This window comes from Phocoena phocoena, chromosome 13 (assembly GCF_963924675.1).
Source record: "Phocoena phocoena chromosome 13, mPhoPho1.1, whole genome shotgun sequence".
Classification (NCBI taxonomy): Eukaryota; Metazoa; Chordata; class Mammalia; order Artiodactyla; family Phocoenidae; genus Phocoena; species Phocoena phocoena.
Genome location: NC_089231.1, coordinates 24,661,610 through 24,683,786, shown reverse-complemented (window position 1 = coordinate 24,683,786; position 22,177 = coordinate 24,661,610). Strand labels below are relative to the sequence as shown.

Genomic DNA, 22,177 nt, shown 5'->3' with positions numbered 1-22,177 from the left:
ACCGCAATGAGAAGCCCGTGCACCGCAACAAAGTGTAGCCCCCACTTGACGCAACTAAAGAAAGCCCACGCGCAGCAATGAAGACCCAACGCAGCCAAAAATAAAGTAAATAAATGCTCACTGTATGCCTGCAAAGAACCATTACAAGTAAACAGTAAACTGAAATTAACTATATTTTAAAAGTCACAAAATGAGTTCAGTCCTGAAAATAAAGAAGGGGAGAAAAGTCATTCTTTCACCTGGTATATAAAAAATCTAACAGACCATTCCAAATAAAAATGAATTGAAATGTAATTACTGTTTATAAAGCACTTTCTTTCTTTGAAAATTCAAAGTGCTTTAATTAGAAATGCTTTCACAACTACGCCTGTTTCTGAGTGCCACATACTTTTTCACTTACTGTAGTTGTTCTTTCTCTCAATGAGTCAGCCCAGAAGAAGCCAAAACTGAAGAGAAAAACAACCGTCACGTAAAAAAAAATTACAACTACTTCATACCGTACCTATCATAATGAATTCAGTAACTTTCTCAATAACACCAATTGGGAGAAATGAGTTTTAATCTTCAAATTCAACTTTATTAATTTCTCTATTATAGCATTTACCTAAACAAATAATCACTACTTTGGCTTTATAATTTGGCTGGGACACCCACCACTGCAAGCAAAGGAAAAAAAAAAACATTTTTGATGGCTCATTCAAATGGAAAAGCCATATATCAGAAATTATCGTGTGAAACCTCAGTAGTTGCGATGGAAAGCCCAGCTTGGCAGAACACATTCAATTAGGCTTGGCTCTTTAAAACGTTAAATACTCAGTTATAATCACATTACAGCTCTGTCTTACAATGAAAAAACACACAAGAAATTTCAAGGTCAATGCTTCCTTTGCTTCACCCTTTTTTTTAGGTATTAGAGGCAATTTAGAAGCTTTAAAATATATTAAAAGACAGGGTCAAAGAAGGATAGAATCAAAAGTAAAACAATAAATCTTATAACTGTTTTTCCTTCTCACAATATAAATTTTCAACATAACTCCTGTAGTGACTATCTGAAGTCTCTATTATAAATGTGTATACCAAATATCAGATATTTTCGTAATTTATTTACATAAAAAATCTGAGTAAACTTGTAAATCATTATAAGGTCACTGCCTTTTTTGTATTTATTTTAAACAAAAGTTATCTTTCAAATACAACTATGTAATATTTGTGACTAACAGTGACCATTTATTATGCACCTACTGGGTACGAGGCTCCTTCTTACACTTTTGCTCATTTCATGCCCTCAGTAGCCCTATAAAGGAAGGTATTACCCTCATTTTGCCTTGAAGAATTTGAGTCACTAAGAGGTTAAATAGCCAAAGAACATCTAGTTAGTAAATGGCAGGACTGGCTTTCAATTCTAGGTCTAATACCAACAGCCAGAGTCTGATACTTATGCCTCTTCCATAATACCAAATTATCAAGATCTAAAGCTAGTCCCTCCCAAAGGACAATATAAGGAGGGGCCTCCAAAATCAGAACAGAAAATAACTTGTTTCAATCACAGGACTATTTGGTGGTGGTGGTGGTGGAATCCTTATGCATTCTGGAATGCCTTTTCCTTCTTTATTTTTTAAAAAAACATATTAGTGAGGTTGGAATGGGCTGTGACTGGGGCTAAAGAGTGCCTTAGCTGTTGACATAAAAAAGAGACCAATGGCCTCCCAAACTGAGAATTTTAGTGAGGGGAATTCCAGCAATGACCTATTTAATACCTATTACTAACTGAATGTTTGTGTCCCCCAACCCCAAATTCATATATTAAGCCCTAACCCCAATGTGGTGGTAATAGGAGGTAGGGCCTTTTGTAAAGTCATTAGGTTTAGATGCAGTCATGAGGGCGGAGCCCCCGTGATGATATTTGTGCCCTTATATGAGGAAAAAGAGACACCATGTAAAGATACTGTGCAACCATCTGCAAGCCAAGAAGAGAGCCCTCACTAAGAACCAAATCTGCCAACACCTTAATCTTAGACTTCCCAGCCTCTAAAACTGGGAGAAATAAACATCTGCTGTTCAAGCCACCAGTCAACATAAGGCAAATTCTAACAGCTATAAAAGAGGAAATCAAGAGTAACACAATTTAGTGGGGGACTTTAACACCTCACTTATATCAATGGACAGATCATCCAGACAGAAAATTATTGGGGAAACACAAGCTTTAAAAGACACAATAGACCAGATAGATTTAACTGATATTTTTAGGACATTCCATCTGAAAACAGCAGATTACACTTTCTTCTCAAGTGCACACAGCACATTCTCCAGGATAGATCACATCTTGAGTCACTAATCAAGCCTTGGTAAATTAAAGAAAGTTAAAATCATATCAAGCATCTTTTCTGACCACAATGCTATGAGATTAGAAATCAATTACAGGGAACAAAAAACGTAAAAAACACAAAGACGTGGAGGCTAAACAATACATTACTAAATAACCAAGAGATCACTGAAGAAATCGAAGAGGAAATCAAAAAATACCTAGAAACAAACAACAACGAAAACACAGTGATCCAAAACTTATGGGATGCAGCAAAAGCAGTTCTAAGAGGGAAGTTTATAGCTATACAAGCCTACCTCAAGAAACAAGAAACATCTCAAATAAACAATCTAACCTTACACCTAAAGGAACTAGAGAAAGAAGAACAAACAAAACCCAAAGTTACTAGAAGGAAAGAAATCATAAAGATCAGAGCAGAAATAAATGAAACAGAAACAAAGAAAATAATAGCAAACATCAATAAAAGTAAAAGCTGGTTCTTTGAGAAGATAAACAAAATTGACAAACCTTTGGCCAGACACATCAAGAAAAAAAGGGAGGACTTCCCTGGTAGCCCAGTGGTTAAGAATCTGCCTGCCAGTGCAGGAGACACAGGTTCGAGACCCGGTCTGGGAAGATCCCACATGCCATGGAGCAACTAAGCCCGAGCACCACAATGACTGAGCCTGCGCTCTAGAGCCTGTGAGGCACAACTACTGAAGCCTTCGTGCCGCAACTACTGAAGCCCACGTGCCTAGAGCCCATGCTCTGCAACGAGAGAAGCCACTGCAATGAGAAGCCCACGCACCGCAACGAAGAGAAGCCCCCGCTCACCGCAACTAGAGAAAGCCTGCACGCAGCAACGAAGACCCAGTGCAGCCAAAAATAAATACATTTTAAAAAAAGAAAAAAGAGAGAGAGCACTCAAATCAATAAAATTAGAAATAAAAAAGGAGGAGTTACAACGGACACTGCAGAAATACCAAGCATCATAAGTGACTACGACAAGCAACTCTATGCCAATAAAATGGACAACCTGGAAGAAATGCACAAATTCTTAGACAGGTATAACCTTCCAAGACTGAACCAGGAAGAAACAGAAAATATGAACAGACCAATCACAGTAATGAAATTGACACTGTGATTAAAAATCTTCCAACAAACAAAAGTCCAGGACCAGATGGCTTCACAGGTGAGTTCTATCAAACATTTAGAGAAGAGCTAACACCGATTCTTCTCAAACTCTTCCAAAAATTGCAGAGGAAGGAACACTCCCAAACTCATTCTATGAGGCCACCATCACCCTGATACCAGAACCAGACAAAGATACTACAAAAAAAGAAAATTACAGACCAATATCACTGATAAATATAGATGCAAAAATCCTCAACAAAATAGTAGCAAACAGAATCCAACAACACATTAAAAGGATCATACACCACGATCAAGTGGGATTCATCCCAAGGATGCAAGGATTCTTCAATATACACAAATCAATGTGATACACCATATTAACAAATTGAAGGAGAAAAACCATATGATCATCTCAATAGATGCAGAAAAAGCTTGACAAAATTCAACACCTATTTATGATAAAAACTCTCCAGAAAGTGGGCATAGAGGGAAGCTACCTCAACATAATAAAGGCCATATACAACAAACCCACAGCCAACATCATTCTCAATGGTGAAAAACTGAAAGCATTTCCTCTAAGATCAGGAACAAGACAAGGATGTCCACTCTCGCCACTCTTATTCAACATAGTTTTGGAAGTCCTAGCCACGGCAATCAAAGAAGAAAAAGAAATAAAAGGAATACAAATTGGAAAAGAAGAAGTAAAGCTGTCATTGTTTGCGAATGACATGATACTATACATAGATAATCCTAAAGACACCACCAGAAAACTACTACAGCTAATCAATGAATTTGGTACAGTTGTAGGATACAAAATTAATGCACAGAAGTCTCTTGCATTCCTATACACTAACAACGAAAGATCAGAAAGAGTAATTAAGGAAACAATCCCATTCACCACTGCAACAAAAAGAATAAAATACCTAGGAATAAACCTACCTAAAGAGGTAGAAGACTTGTACTCAGAAAACTATGAGACACTGCTGAAAGAAACCAAAGATGTCACCAACAGATGGAGAGATGTACCATGTTCTTGGATTGGAAGAATCAACACTGTGAAAATGACTATACTACCCAAAGCAATCTACAGATTCAATGTAATCTCTATCAAATTACAAATGACATTTTTTACAGAAATAGAACAAAAAAATCTTAAAATTTGTATGGAAACACAAAAGACCCAGAATAACCAAAGCAATCTCGAGGGAAAAAAGCGGAGCTGGAGGAATCAGACTCCCTGACTTCAGATTATACTACAAAGCTACAGTAGTCAAGACAACATGTTACTGGAACAGAAACAGAAATATGGATCTATGGAACAGGAGAGAAACCCCAGAGATAAACCCATGCACCTATGGTCAACTAATCTATGACAGAGGAGGCAAGGACATACAATGGAGAAAAGACAGCCTCTTCAATAAGTGGTGCTGGGAAAACTGAACAGTTACATGGAAAAAAATGAAATTAGAACACTCCCTAACACCATACACAAAAATAAACTCAGAATGGATTAAAGACCTAAATGTAAGACCGGACATTATAAAACTCTTAGAGGAAAACATAGGAAGAACACCCTTTGACATAAATCACAGCAAGATCTTTTTTGACCCACCTCCTAGAGTAACAGAAAAAAATAGAAAAATAAACAAATGGTACCTAAAGAAACTTAAAACCTTTTGCATAGCAAAGGGAACTATAAACAAGATGAAAAGACAACCCTCAGAATGGGAGAAAATATTTGCAAACGAATCAACAAAGGATTAATCTCCAAAATATATAAACAGCTCATGCAGCTCAATATTAAAAAAAAAAAACAACCCAATCCAAACATGGATAGAACACCTAAATAGACATTTCTCCAAAGAAGACATACAGATGTCCAAGAGGCACATGAAAAGCTGCTCAACATCACTAATGATTAGAGAAATATAAATCAAAACTACAGTGAGGTATCACCTCACACCAGTCAGAACGGGCATCATCAGAAAATCTACAAACAACAAATGCTGGAGAGGGTGTGGAGAAAAGGGAACCCTCTTGCACTGTTGGTGGGAATGTAAATTGATACAGCCACTATGGAGAACAGCATGGCGATTCCTTAAAAAACTAAAAATAAAACTATCATACGACCCAGCAATCCCACTACTGGGCATATACACAGAGAAAACTATAATTCAAAAAGATACATGCACCCCAATGTTCACTGCAGCACTATTTACAATAGCCAGGTCATGGAAGCAACTTAAATGCCCATCGACAGACAAATGGATAAAGAAGATGTGGTACATATATACAATGGAATATTACTCAGCCATAAAAATGAACGAAATTGGGCCATTTGTAGAGACATGGATGGACCTAGAGACTGCCATACAGAGTGAAGTAAGTCAGAAAGAGAAAAACAAATATCTTATATTAACACATATATGTGGAATCTAGAAAAATGGCACAGATGAACTAGTTTGCCAGGCAGAAATAGAGACACAGATGTAGAGAACAAAAGTATGCACTCAAATGGGGGAAAGTGGCGGGGGTGTAGGTGGTGGGATGAATTGGGCGATTGGGATTGACATGCATACACTAATATGTATAAAACAGATAACTAATAAGAACCTGCTGTATAAAAAAATAAATTAAAAAAAAATTCTGATAAACTGGACCTCATCAGTAAGAGAGTAATAAGAAGAGAAAGCAAGATAATACTGAAGGAGAGTGTCAGTTAAACCCATTAGAGCTGCCTCAAAACAATGTAATCCCCAACAGTTAACAGAATTGGCTCAACTATCTGCCATGATGGGCCCACAGCAGAACAGATACAAGCACAGGAAAGGGACCCGCACCACAAAGTGGTGCAGAAATGGACCAGCTTTTTCAGAACCATCTAGAATGCTTACTGAAAATATGTATGACCAGGCCGCACTTCATATCTAACGGCTCAGAAATTCCAAGGTGTAAGCACAAGCACATGTGGGTGGGAATGTGAATTGGTGCAGCCACTATGGAGAACAGTACGGAGGTTCCTTAGGAACTAAACATAGAGCTACCATATGATTCTGCAATCCCACTACTGGGCATATATCCAGAAAAGATGAAAGCTCTAATTCATAATATCATAAGATACATGCACACCAATGTTCAAAGCAGCACCATTTACAAAAGCCAAGACATGGAAGCAACCTTAGTGTCCATCAACAGATGAATGGATAAAGAAGATGTGATATATATATATATATATATATATATATATATGTGTGTGTGTGTGTATACACACACACATATACACATATAAATATATACATACATACACACACAAATATACACAGACAATGGAATATTACTCAGCCATGAAAAGAATGAAATAGGACTGCCCTGGTGGCGCAGTGGTTAGGAATCTGCCTGCCAGTGCAGGGGACACGGGTTCAAGCTCTTGTCCAGGAAGATCCTATGTGCCACAGAGCAACTAAGCTCATGTGCCACAACTACTGAGCCTGCATTCTAAAGCCTGTGAGCCACAGCTACTGAGCCTGTGTGCCACAACTACTGAAGCCCACGCTCCTAGAGCCTGTGCTCCCCAACAAGAGAAGCCACCACAATGAGAAGCCCATGCACCGCAATGAAGAGTAGCCCCCACACCGTGATGAAGAGTAGCCCCCCTTGCTGCAACTAGAGATAGCCTGTGCACAGCAACGAAGACCCAATGCAGCCAGAAAGAAAAAAGAAAATGCATTAATTAATTGATTTTAAAAAAAGAATGAAAATACCATTTCCAGCAACATGGATGGATGTAGAGATTATTATACTAAGTGAAGTCAGACAGAGAAGAACAAATATCATATGATATCATTTATATGTGGAATCTAAAAAAATGATACAAATGAACTTATTTACAAAACAGAAAGAGACTCACAGACATAGAAAACAAGCTTATAGTTAGCAAAGGGGATGGGGGAGATAAATTAAGAGTTTAGGGTTAACATATACACACACTATATAAATGCGTAAACAAGGACCTACTGTGTAGCACAGGAAACTATACTCAATTATCTTGTAATATATTCTAAAAAGAATATATATATATGAATAACAGAATCACCCTGCTGTATGTCTCAAACTAACACAACATTGTAAATTAAATAACTATACTTCAATGTTTTTAACAAAAGTTAAAAAAAAAAAGAGATATCCCCTTATAGGAAATACACATTCAAGTACTTAGGGGTAAAGGGCCATGATCTATATAACTTATTCTCAAAAATGGTTTAAAAAAATGTGTGTGTGTGTGTGTAGATTTGGGGGGAGGAATACAAATACAATAGAAATGGGATAAAATGTTAACAATAAATCAGCCTTGTTAAAGGTATATAATTTGGGGGATTTTTTTAGTTTTGGTATTTTTATATATGTGTGAACTTATTTCCAAATAAAAAGCTCTTTCAAAAGAGGAGGAGAGGGGCCTCCCTGGTGGCGCAGTGGTTGAGAGTCCGCCTGCCGATGCAGGGGACACGGGTTCATGCCCCGGTCCAGGAAGATCCCACATGCCACAGAGCAGCTGGGCCCGTGAGCCATGGCCGCTGAGCCTGCGCGTCCGGAGCCTGTGCTCCGCAACGGGAGAGGCTACAGCAGTGAGAGGCCCGCGTAAGGCAAAAAAAAAAAAAATTATGTGGAAATAGTGTCAGAGATCATGTATTCCAACCGTGATCGACATCTGGTAGACAAAGAAACTGGGAGCTAAGAAAAGGAACTTCCTTCCGATACGCAGAGTAGATCTAAAGTTAGCAAGACAAGTTTTTTGGCACCCGGTACTGATGACACCACACACCATATTGGACTTCTTTATGATGACACGTAACTGCAAGAAAAATCAAGAACTACACACAAGTCTGTATTTTTAAAAACTGTGAAGCACTGCCACTGTTTTGAAGAAAGCAGGTAATGAACTTCTACTACCTCCTCCAAAAAAAATGTCCAACCGTATTGGAGAATGGGAAAATACTCAGCTTTTGAATACTTACACCAGTTTAATGACTGAAAAAAGGAAACACTAATGGATTAATCAAGCCTTCCCACAGGACACCCGATTCCCACAGGCACACAGGATTCCTGTGCTGCCTTCAGAGGCCGAACATGAGCAAGCCTTGTACAGCCCCCTCATCGGAAACAATGAGGGCAATGGGAGGGGTGACTCGGAGAATGAACCTCTGCAGGTCTGGTGGGCTAGGAAGCATACTCAGCACCAAAGACAGCCATGAGCGATTACAAATGTAATTCAACTCATAACATTGAAAGAAGTCAAAGGTAGGCAAACCTAGAACAGAGGTCTTCTCATCCAAAGAGGTTCCTGAGACTCCTCATCCCATAAATTATCACACAGTATTCCATTTTCCTAACAAACTGACGCCCCTGCCTGAGTGTGGAGAGCACGTCCCAGCCTAATTCAGCTGTGGAACTCAGCCCCATTTAAAATTCCTTCAGACAGCTGAACTCTGCACTATGTAATTAAGCAGACTGTATACTGTTTCTTTAGTAAGAGCACCCAGGCAGACCTTACAACTGCCAAAGTGCCAGTCTAGTTTTTGTTTCTCCTTCAGAACAAAGCACAAGTTCAGTTGACGTAACCTCACATGACCCAGGTCCTCTTGTATTTCTGGTCTCTTTAGGTCTAAACGCTGTGAAGTAGAAATGAGGCTTTACTGGATTGTGGGAAAGGACTTTGTTCAGTTAATGAAATTTGCTTCCAATCTGATAAAACTCACATTTGTGCCACTTCAGAATTTATTACAAGACTCTTCAAAATGTGCTAATTTGTCACCGAACAAATGAAACATTGAGTATAATAAGAAAACCATACCTAATTAGTCACGTAAAATCCTAACCAAGAAAGTCCCTAAAATAGAATAATTTCCTCATAAAACACAAGCGGTAAAAAGTTCCCAAGAGCATGACTGTATTTATATTGTACAGCTAGAATGCATGCAATATGCATATTTATAAATATTCTTCTTGAAAAATGTCCTCTTATAGGTAAACAATCTATTCATGATTTGCATATATTTCCTTGTATAAATCAGTGCACCAAATGGAAAAAATATTTTAAATTATTTCCAATATTTCACACATTTAACCAGCTGCACAGATGCAATATAATAGTTAGTAGCGGCAGCCAACTGAACAGAGTTTCTTATGACTAACTGGGCAAAACCTACATATAACAAAGACCTGACAAAATCTGGTAAGACTTACTTGCTACTCCTGATGCCAGTCCATACAGCAGCCCTCCCGCATCTGACTGCTGAGGGAAAACGTGTGCTCCTGGAGGAGGCGGCTTTTCTTGCCTGATGAAGTTATACAACAAGGTCTTTACAAGTTTGCTGGTATATGGGAGGCTACACAAAAAGAAGAAAATAAACTCAGATTTGGGGGAGTCAACTGACTGTATCGTGATAAATATAACCTATATAATCTACCGACATAAAAGGGATTAGCACAATTCAAAGAAATCTGGCACTGTCACAACAGTGAAGACCATGGGCTTTGAGATCAGACTTGAGGCTTAAATCTGGCTTTCCTCTTACTATGCTGTATGTCATTCATCAAATCGCTTCAACTCCTAAGCTTCAGTTAGCTTATTTGTAATCTGTATAACAGGTGAAATATTATAAATTCAGTGTATAATACAGTACTTGGCATTTGAAGGGAGGTAGTAACACAGAGTCAGTAGGAAAACGCAAGAATTTAAAAGTATGGAAACTGACTTGAATAGTATATTTATTTGACTTAACCCAATATATCCAAAATATTCAACATATAATCAATATAATAATTGTTAAATATCTTACATTGTTTAAAATAAAAGTATGAAGTTATTCAATCTATGCATACATATAAAAAACATGTCCGTATATATACAGATTTCTTTTAATGTTAATACCCTTTGCTTTTAAGTAACAGAATGAGAGGAGAAGGCAGAGAAAACAGGTTAAAAGGGATATGTGTCCACAAATTGGTGATAAATCAATTCCTGCAATCTGGAGAAAACTTTTGAATAGACTCTTCAGCCAACGCTTAAGGCCTTTTATCCCTATTATCAGTGATTTTCAAATATGTTCTAAAAGAGCTCTAAAGGATTCTGTGAATGTGCCACAAGTATAATCAAGGTAGCAAGAGGGATGTGAAAAAGACAAAGGTGCTTCTCTCTCTCTCTCTCTCTCTCTCTCTGTGTGTGTGTGTGTGTGTGTGTGTGTGTGTGTGTGTGTGTGTTTAATATTTATCTACTCCTGTCCCTACCCACCAGGAGACTGTAAGCTTCTGCTGTGCTCAGGAGCACAGCTCCACATCCTAACACATGCCTGGCACATGGTTAACACACAATAAACATTTGTTGACTACATGAAAGTAGGAACAGTCAGTTAAGTGGCTGCTGGTGAAGTCCAAACACATGGTGACAGGGCATCCACTGCAGTAGTCGTTTCAATGGGACTGGTGGGAAGGGGAAGATACAAATAATTTCAATGAACAAATATGACTGGATGAATGCTTAGACATAGAGAATGATGCAGAAGGAAGAAAACATGGCTTCAAAGTTTCAACTCTACAAAGAAACCACTAGAGAAGGTAATGAAGCTAGGGGATGAAAGGGGCAGGGAGGATGGATAGTTTAGACAGGAAAGCAGATCCTTATGTGTTGGGTTTGAAGTTCTGACAGAACAACCAGAGGAAATGTCTGGTTGGAGATATGGAACAACACTAAGGAAAGAGGACAAGACGAGAACTATAGATTAATTCAATAAAAAACTTGACAAATTTAAAATAGAAACATACCATCGACCTCGCATCAAATACTTGTGACTGATGCTCTGTCGCAGAACTTCCTTGTGGAAGAGTTGGCAGGAAAGGAAGACCACCATTGTTGACACAGCTTCTACTGATATTTCATATGTAATATCTCTGGAAAAATAGGAAACAAATCAGAATAATGATCACTTTGGAAGATTAAGATATTGCTCTTTTCTAAATAAACTACAGATTTAAAAACTCAAATCAAAATATTCAATATGCTTCCAGATTATTAAAAAATACTAGTATGTTTAACATAAAAATTAAGTCAAACAAAAATATGAAACCCTTCCTTGTCATTAGTTTTTGTACTTGGGTCAAATATCCCATTACTTTCCTATTTTCCAGGGCCCATCTACCAATGAATGACAAGTATCAATACATTAGTGTATAATGGAAACAGTTACCAGCAGTGTTCTACTTCGAAGGTCCACTCTAAAGCCCTTATGCTCATTCCCTGTTTAGTTATAACACAGAAACAAATATTCAGATTGTAAAACTGAAAAGAAGTCACAGTGTAGGGAAGACAACAGTGTCTTTTTGAGTTGATAATAACTTTACAGTAAGAACTATGGTATACCCTAGATCTTCTATCTCTAAGTGTCTACTTTCTCAAGGCCAACTCTGCCTGCTCAGCAAAATATGAACAGTAAACAAATTGTTCCTGTTTTATTAAGCGTATTTCTTTTATGAAGGACTACCATTGTCCTCCGAAGATCATTAATCCCTTTTAGAAACAAATCTTAGAACAAATAAAAAGGAAACAAAATTTTGGCTGAGCATGAACAGGAACAAATGCATCAAGAAATCTTCAATTATTGCAAAAGTTTAAACACAATTATCATGGGGAACAGTAACATGTTAGCCCAGGAAAGTGAAAATCTCAACAGCACAACAAAAAGCGTAACAGCTCCAAAAGAATATCAGCTATTTTTACAGATCTGAAATATTCATGGAAAGCCCAAAGAAAAATACTGAACACCTACTTAAATGAAGCTCATCAAACAAATTAAAGAGGACTTGATTCTAGAAATGGAGAAGCTTACCAGATTTTTAAGTTCTAATTCTACCAGATATTTACAGAGTGATTTTGCTGATGAAATATCTTTTAAAAGCAAAGTATACAAAACAAAACACAAGAGACCCGTGCAAATGATCTTATTTTGTAACGAATAAATCTCATTTCTACTCAGAAATCTGACTAATACTGTAGAACAATTCTCTTTCCTGAAATTTCCATAATTATTGCTGTAAAATATTAACCACATAAAAGGCACATCTTACATTTGTACTTATTTCTTGAATTGAATGAAAAACAACCCTGATGTGTTGTATCAGGATTCATTAATTCTTCAATAATGATGTTTTGGGTGCTCAAAACCCAAAGGATTTTGAATCACAATCATCATTTATTCATACAGCCTATGCCTGTCAGGAATCCATACTCTGTAGTCAATTTGGTAGGCTTTTCAGTTGGGTCAGGGCTTAAAGCCAAATACTGAAGAACAAGTATCTTGCCACAGTACATGCTATCTAGGTAGGTGACTACCTCCAGTGCACTTGTTAATGCATTTAGTCATTGCATCAATAATAAAAAAAAAAAAACCAGCAGTGGTTTACAATTTAACATCTTACACTAGGTTCCTGATCCAGGAAGAAACTGCTTTAATTTGTTTAAACTAAAAACTATGGGGCTTCCCTGGTGGCGCAGTGGTTGAAAGTCCACCTGCTGATGCAGGGGACACGGGTTGTGCCCCGGTTCCGGAAGATCCCACATGCCGTGGAGCGGCTGGGCCCATGAGCCATGGCCACTGAGCCTGCGCGTCCAGAGCCTGTGCTCCGCAACGGGAGAGGCCACAACAGTGAGAGGCCCGTGTACCGCAAAAAAACCTTAAAACTATGACTATTAATAAATATTAATAAATAAATAATAAATTATTAAATAATTAATAAATAAAGTCTGACAACTTTAATGAAAGAATGTAGATTTAGAACAGAGGGCTGTTCTCCTTCAAAATAAATTGGACCAAACAACATCACAAATGGGAGGGATCTTTACTGCTCTGATTCTGACTGGAACTAACTAGGACTTCCTGAACAGTCATCAGCATAGTGTACCAGGCATACATAACTGAGAACAGCAAAAAGGAAGAGATATGTTGAGGCCATATAATACACGATCATAATACAAAAGGAATACTCTTTGCAACAAAAATGTAAAAGGAATTTCATGAAAAAAGGATCCAGGATGCTGTTGACTGACTTAGAGGATATCTTCTATTCATTCTGCTGGCCAGCATCCACTTATTAGTATTAAAACATTAATAAAGGGCAAACAGGATGATCTGAATGGAATGACTAAATACCATGAAGATAATTCTACACAAATTAATCTTAATCACAACCAAAATTCTCATTGAGTTTTTTTCAGAAACTTCATAAATTGACATTTTTATGAAAGAATAAACATATAGCCAAGTCAATCTTGAAACTGAAAAGTGAAGAGAGGGACTTCCTTTACCAGATATCAAGCCATGTTACACAGCTGTGGCAATAAAAACGGTATGGTATTTGCAAGCACACACAAAAATATTAGACAAACCAATGAAACTCAACTGAGAACTGAAACACAGGTCAAACCTATGTTTCTATGGAAACATACAATAAAACGGATCTATAAATCAATGGAGAACAGATTGTACAGAAGATGGTGCTGGGAAAAACTGGCTTATTTCATAAAGAAAAATAATGATGGCTCCCTATCTTACAACATATTCAAAGACTGACTACAGAAGAATTAAAGACCTACATTCACTTGGATGTGAATGGCAACACTAAAATTAATAGAAGAAAATGTACAATGATAAGTTTGTAACATAAGCACAAGAAGGGACTTCTTAAATAAAAGCCTAAGAGCACAAAGCATAAAGTAAATAAATAAAAGCATTTAATTACATCAAAATTAAAGATTATTGCTCAACAAATGAAACCCTGAACAAAGTTAACTGGCAGATGATAAAATGGAAGAAGAACAAAGAACTAATATCTAGAATATTACAAGCAACTCCCGCAAAAAGCCAAGAAAAAGCCAAGAACTTCACTAGGAAAAAAAAAGAGCAAAAGATAAAAAACAGTCTGTTTAAAACAGTATAATATCCCTTGATGTCCTAGAAAATGTAAAGTATTGGCAGGTACATAATGATATATAAACCCTCATGTACTGCTGATAGTAATATTAACCAACACAGTTATTTTAGAGAACAATTTATAACCCAGTATATGTATATGCCAAAGAAAAATTCACAGAAATATGTCTGAGGACTGTGGTAAGCAAACCTCCAAAATGACCCTCAATAATCCCTGCTTCCTGTTATTCATGTCCTTGTGTAATTGCCTCCCCTTGAGTGTAGGATGACTTGCGTAGAAGAGAATACAGTAAAAGTGAAAGCATGCCACTTCTGAGAGGAGACGGGCTTACAAAACAACCGTGGCTTGTGCTGGGCACCTGCTCTTGCTCTTCTGTTTGCTTTCTCCAAGGGAAGCCAGCTGCCTTGTTGTGAGCTGACATACAGAGAAGTACACCTTGCAAAGGACTATGGAAGGCCTCCAGTCAACAGCCAGTAAGAAACTGAGTCCAACAGCCCTAGAGAAATTGAATCCTGCCAACAGCCAAGTAAGAAGTCCAGGAAGCAGGTCCTTCCTAGTTGAGCCTTCAGATGAGACCACAGCCCCAGCTTCATGAGACACTGGAGTCAGAGGCACCAAGCTACACAGTACCCTGATTCCTGATACTAAAAAACTGTGAAACAACGTTTTGTTTTGTTTTTATTGAAGTATAGTTGATTTACAATGTTGTGTTAATTTCTGCTGTACAGCAAAGTGATCCAGTTATACATATATATTCTTTTTTATATCCTTTTCCATTATGGTTTATCACAGGATACTGAATAGAGTTCCCTGTGCTATCCAGTAGGACCTTGTCGTTTACCCATTCTATATATAGCAGTTTGCATCTGCTAACCCCAGACTCCGACTCCATCCCTCCCCCAAACCCCATGCCCTTAGGAACACATGACTGTTCTTTATGTCTGTGAGTCTGTTTCCGTCTTATAGATAAGTTCATTTGTGTCCTATTTTAGATTCTGCATATAAGTGATATCATATGGTATTGAAACAATGTTGTTTTAAACTTCTAAATTTTAGAGTAGCTTATTGTTCAGTAATAGATAAATAATATAAAGACATTCATTATTCGTGGTGTTGCAAAGTTGGAGGCACCCCAGGTGTCCAGCACTGAGGAACTGGATAAGTAAAATGTTGTGGATGTACACAATGGAGCAGTTTTAACAGCAATAGACTAGGTGTTCATTTAGGACCACAGGTAACTTTTAAAAACAATTCTGAGGGCTTCCCTGGTGGCACAGTGGTTAAGTATCCGCCTGCCAATGCAGGGGACACGGGTTCAAGCCCTGGTCCGGGAAGATCCCACATGCCACGGAGCAACTAAGCCCGTGCACCACAGCTACTGAGCCTGCGCTCTAGAGCCCACGAGCCACAACTACTGAGCCTGCAAGCCACAACTACTGAAGCCCGTGCGCCTAGAGCCCATGCTCCGCAACAAGAGAAGCCACCGCAATGAGAAGCCCGTGCTCCGCAATGAAGAGTAGCCCCCGCTCGCCGCAACTAGAGAAAAGTGCGTGTGCAGCATCGAAGACCCAATACAGCCAAAAATAAACAAACAAAAAACAATTCTGAGAGGAAAAAGCAAAAAACAATGAGTTCTATAACACAATTCTATTTATGTATATTAAAAATACATGTACACTATAGCTGATTCACTTTGTTATAAAGCAGAAACTAACACACCGTTGTAAAGCAAATATACTGCAATAAAGATGTTTAAAAAAAAGAGAAAAACACATGTACACATAAGTATAACATCTTGTACTCAGACATATACATAAAAAATGCATGCATTAAACCTAGTAAAATGGCTGTTTATGGGAAAGAAAAGGAGTAATGAATGGGGATAAATGGGAAGAAGTAAATGGATTAATATTAAATGGAGGGGGAGATGGGCCTTACACAAACCAACGATGATAGTGACCCTTGAACTGAAGAATGTGACTGACTCAACCCTATGCCTGATGTGTCCAAAATCAGGGGTTGTGGAATGAAGGGAGGCATAAGAGGTTGGAGGACATATTGAAGTGGGAGAATGCTCAGATTAACCCCAGAAACAAAAAATACCAGCAATAAATTATCCAGTTAGGACATTATAAGGACCATCATTAAAATAATGACAATGGCAATGGAAAAGAGCAGTAAGACTTAAATAACGCTTAACAAAATAAAACTAATAGCACTCAGTGACAGATTGGATGCTTAAAGTGGGCGAGAAAGACTAAGACTAATCAAGAAAGACCAAGGTTTCTAGATTTAGAACTCAGAGAAGGTGACGTTATCAACCTAAATCAAGAACACAGGAAATGGAAAAATCACTTTACATGTATAATCTATCGATGCTCTTTATTCACAGATTCCATGTTTGTGAGTTTACCTACTCACTAAAATTTACTTATAACCCCAAAACAATTTTCTGCAGCACTTCTGCAAGTTGAAATGATCTACGTAATTTTCTAACTCGCACCAAAGGAATCCTAGGCAAAATTTCATGACAAAAAAATAGCTAACGATTGCAAATGAACTCACAGATGATAAAGTTACTTTGTTAAAGATGATAAAATTAAAGTCTGCACTTTTCTAATGTCAGCGGGGAACAGGAAATAACTACATAGCAAAGCTTCATATAAAACTGACTATCCAGATATGATATGATGTCTGGAATTTTCTTAAATATAATCTGAGAAGTAGGGGAGGGTAGCTGCGGATGGGGTATAATTGAAATAAAAGTGGCCATGAGTTGTTAATTACTAAAGCTAAGTGATAAGCATATGGGAGTTCATTAGTCTCTCTACATTTATATGCTTAAAATTTTACATAAGATTAAAAATATAAAATTAAAAATTGACTGCACAACTGTAGACCAGAGTTTGGTGAAGACAGGGACCTCTCTTATTCCTAGCTCCTACCACATTTCCTGGCAAATAGTAGGCACTTAACAGATATTATTTGGAGTGAATGAATCATCCAAAATTCTATATTTAACAAATTTCATTTGCTAAAGTTATCTGCTTTGAGAAGTTGGGTATGTTTCAGTAGTTTTTATATTGTTGTCATTAGCAAATCACCACAAACTTAGTAGCCTAAAACAGCACAAATTTATTATCATGCAGTTCTGTAGGTGCAGTACAGGTTTCACGGTGTTAAAATCAAGGTGTCAGCAAGCTGCTTTCCACTCCGGAGGCTCTGGGGAAGAATCCATTTCCTGCTCACTTGGGTTGTTGGAAGGATTTAGTTCCTCATGACTCTAGGATCCAAGTCCCCATTTTCTTTTTTTTTTTTGCGGTACGCGGGCCTCTCACTGTTGTGGCCTCTCCCGTTGCGGAGCACAGGCTCTGGACATGCAGGCTCAGCGGCCATGGCTCACGGGCCCAGCCGCTCCGCGGCATGTGGGATCTTCCCGGACTGGGGCACGAACCCGTGTCCCCTGCATCAGCAGGCGGACTCTCAACCACTGCGCCACCAGGGAAGCCCTAAGTCCCCATTTTCTTGCTGGCGGTAAGATGACGGCACTTCCAAGGCTCTACAGGTCACCTCATTCTTTGACTCAAGGATCCTTTTCCTCCATCTTCAAAGCCATTAGTGGCTTTGAATGACTCATGCTGCATCTCTGTGACCCACCCTTCTGGTTTCCTCTTCTACCTTTAAGGACTCGTGTGATTAGACTGTCCTCTATTATCCTAGTGGGCCCAATCTCCCCTTGAAAAGCCCTTAACTTTAACCACATCTACAGAATCCTTTGGACATGTGAGGGTATCTATTCACCAGCTTTCCAGGGATTAGGAAGTGGACATCCTTGGGCTGGAGAGGATATTATTCTGCCTACCACTAGCAGCTAGTAAGAATTAGACGCTAATTTCAATAAGAACCAAAAACCTCCCTACCAGCCAACATGAAAATATTACTCAAAGTTATACTAATCTACCAGATTTGGGGGCTGGGGAGAATATAATGTTCAAATAAAGCAGGCTCCAACAAACTGGCAGGGTAGAAGATAATTTAAGTACACAATGAAGCACAGCTTCAAATGACATAGCAAAGATACAGATACTAGAAATGGCTAAAACAGAATCTTTTCCTTTTTTTTGGCAAAGATGTCAAGAACCCAATTTCCAATTTTCATTGTATGAAGATAGTGCTTATAGCCACAAAGCAGAAGAAAATTTAAATGCACAGAGTAACAAATATTCACAACAGGGCAATAACCATCCACTAGCTGCCCATCCTGCTCAGAATAAAATGCAAAGTCCTTAACCTAGCCTCTAAGACCCTACATGACTTTTGACTAACCATCCAACCTTGTCTATCACTCACCCATCCTTGCTCATTTGGCTCTAGCTCTACTGGACTAGTTACTGGTCCCTGGACACACCAAGCATGCACCCACCTCAGGGCCTTGCATCTGCTGCTCCCTCTGCTTAGAATGCTCTTCCACCAGAGAGTGACAGGACTCCCTCTCTGACTTCCTTTGGGTTTCTATTAAAAGGTCCAATTCACAAGGAGCCTACCCTTACAATCTTGACTAAAATAACACGACATTACTTTTTTCCATTGTACTTGTCACATTCTAACATTAAGTAATATATTAATTTGTTTATTGTCTGTCTTACCCTATGCACAACTAGAATCTATATCTTATTCACTATTGTATCCCTGACACCTAAAACTGTGGCTGGCCACAAGTACACACATATTTGTTGAATAGTCTCTTTGTGCTCTTGGGCACAGTGAGAAATTAATATTATTTGGGGTTTACCAAAACCAAGAAAAATACATTCATTCATGTACGAATTTTACATGACAAAGTATATCTGAAACTCCCAGCTTCCAGAAACTAATTCATGATTTAGTGCTCTGCATAAAAATTCACACACACACAAAAATGGAATTCCCTGGCAGTCCAGTGGTAGGGCCACACACAGGTTCCATCCCTGGTTCGGGAACTAAGATCCCGCACACAGGGCAGCATGGCCAAAAAAGAAAAGAAAAAAAATAAAAGAAAATTCACTAGACTCCTGGGGCTACAGTTACAGAACTAGTAGCAACAGCAAAAGTAATTACTCAACATGCCCTCAACATGTAATTACTCAACATGCCCTTATAATATTTTCTATTATAAATGGTATTGAAAATGACTGGACTTCCCTGGTGGCGCAGTGGTTAAGAATCTGCCTGCCAATGCAGGGGACATGGGTTCAAGCCCTGGCCCAGGAAGATCCCACAAGCTGCAGAGCAACTAAGCTGGAGCACCACTGCTACTGAGCCTGCACTCTAGAGCCCGCAAGCTACAGCTACTGAAGCCCGCACTCTAGAGCCCGCAAGCTACAGCTACTGAAGCCCGCATGTCTAGAGCCCATGCTCCGCGACGAGAAGCCACTGCAATGAGAAGCCCGCGTACTGCAACAAAGAGTAGACCCCACTCACCGTAGCTAGAGAAAGCCCATGTGCAGCAACAGAGACCCAACGCAGCAAAAGTAAATTAATAAAATTTTTTTAAAAACTGAAAGTTTAAAAAAAAAAGAAAGAAGATGACATATTTTTAAAGTCAGTTTCAAAATAAGTTGTGAATATAAATTTGGGCTCTGCCTATGGGGAAAAAACTGATCTAAACAGGAAAACCTCTGAAATAGCCATTTAAGAAATATGTTTTAAAGACACACATGGATAAAATGCAACTATCCATCAATTAACTTCCTAGTTACCTCCTTCCCGCACATCTCCCAAGTCTGTGTGAGGGCTTCAGCTCCCTCTACCCTTGCCCCCAAACTGCTTGTCTGACTCATATTCATCACTCAAGACTTTGGACTATGCTTTTCATAGTCTATAGTCTACATCACACAAGAAAATATTTGCTGAACCAAAAAAAAAAACAACCAATATTAGAAAATGAAAAATGTAATAAAGCACAGCTTATATATTAACTTACACAACCACATAATTTTTAAAGAGATCACAGGAATTGAGGCTACCTCCATTTCCAGCAATGACAGACAGAAAATTCAGAAGAATATTCCCAATGAGGTCAACAAAAATCACTGATGGAGGGTCTGGAAGGGCACTTTCTAAAAGGACCAAAGAGCTAGTAAAATACCGAAGAATTACAAGGCCAAGATTCAAGGCACTAAGAAAACCTAGAGAGGTCAGCCTGACATCTGGAATTGCTTTGGCCTTGGGATGCTTCCTGATCCATAAGCGGTGGCTGGGAATCCAAGCAGTGCTTTTGACAGGGTTGACAATCTAGGGCACAAAAACTGGAGTCCAAGCCTACCAAGGGAGTAAGCCCTAGTACTCCATTCCACACACAGGGTAGAGATCCTCAAGGGGATCCTTACCTTGGAAGTAAGGGGGAGCAGGAAGTAAATCAACAATCTCATGGACTAACAACCCAGCTTTAAGTTCCCTGGGTGGCCAGAAAAATTCTGAAATGGAATTAAGAAGAATCCAAGGCACCCAACAGAAACAGACAATCCCCTCTGAAGAAAGATAAAATCATCCTATCAAACTACTTCTACAACTTTACAAATATAAAAACTAGCAAACAATCAAAAATAGGCACATAAAGAGATAAAACTACATGAACAAGAACCACCATACACCCCTAAAACAAACAAAACTCTCCCAATAATAATATTAATTACCAAATACAACTATGCCTACTCTACCTATGGCATAAAAGCCAAAGTTTTCAAATCAAAAATTTCTCAAGGACCTGTAAACTATATAAATATAGCAGATATTTCTTTTTAAGAAGTTCTAGAAAAAAATTCTGGAAATGAAAAATACAATAGCCAAATTTTAAAACTTGATTAAAAAAAATAAGTAAATGAGAAAGAAAGAAAGAAAGAAAGAAAGAAAGAAAGAAAGAAAGAAAGAAAGAAAGAAAGAAAGAAAACCTCAATGAATGGGTTTAACAGCAGATTAGACTCAGCTGAAGAGAGATTTAGTGACTTGGACATAAAGTCATAAGAAATAACCAAGAATAAAGTATAGAGAGACAACATGATGATGTTGAGAGGCATTTGTTTTCAGATTGGGGTTATTATGAGAAGGTTTATGAAGAAAGATTTATAAACATTTGCATACAAGTCATTTGCAAACATATATTTTCATTTCTCTTCAGTGAATACCTGAAAGTAAAATTGCTAGATGAGAAGAGAGGTGGATATCTGACTTCATAAGAACTTGTCAAAACTTTTCCCAAACTGGTTGTACCATTTTATACACCACAGCAATTTTTTACATAGATTTTATTTTTCAAAGCAGTTTCCAGTTCTCAGCAAAACTGAAGGTATAGAGAATTTCCATATAACCCTTGCCCCCACATATGTATACCCTTCTCCACCATCAATATCCTGCCCCAGAGTAGCATATATGTTAAAAATGATGAACCAACACTGACACATCATTATCACCTAAAGACCCCATAATATACATTAGAGTTCACTACTGCTGTGTAATTTCTATAATCACTGTAAATTTTGACAAAGGTAATAACATGTATCCTTGATTATAGTATCATACAGAACAGTTTCATTGCCCTAAAAATCCTCTGTGCTCTGTCCATATATCCCTTCCTCCTGCCAAACCCTGGCAACCACTGATCTTTTTACTGTTTCCATAGTTTTACCTTTTCCAAAATATATAGTGGGAATAATACAGTATTGCAGCCTTTTCAGACTGGCTTCTTTACCCACAGCAATTTCTGAAAGTACCAGTTGCTCCACA

General features: G+C 38.2%; 1 protein-coding gene across 13 annotated transcripts in view; it reads right to left on the bottom strand.

Moving 5' to 3' along the window:
- Window positions 1-22,177, bottom strand: part of DYM (dymeclin) — a 378,252-nt gene that overhangs the window by 265,653 nt on the left and 90,422 nt on the right. For 8 of the 13 annotated variants that reach the window (XM_065890137.1, XM_065890134.1, XM_065890135.1 and 5 more), the window contains 2 exons: window positions 11,255-11,380; window positions 9,677-9,819 (listed from right to left, as the gene is read on the bottom strand). The exons of 3 other annotated variants lie outside the window; for them this stretch is intronic. In XM_065890137.1, the coding sequence (XP_065746209.1) occupies window positions 9,677-9,819; window positions 11,255-11,380 (269 nt within the window). The remainder of the gene's footprint in view (window positions 1-9,676; window positions 9,820-11,254; window positions 11,381-22,177) is intronic. 2 more of the 13 variants (XM_065890136.1, XM_065890140.1) reach the window with 1 other exon arrangement.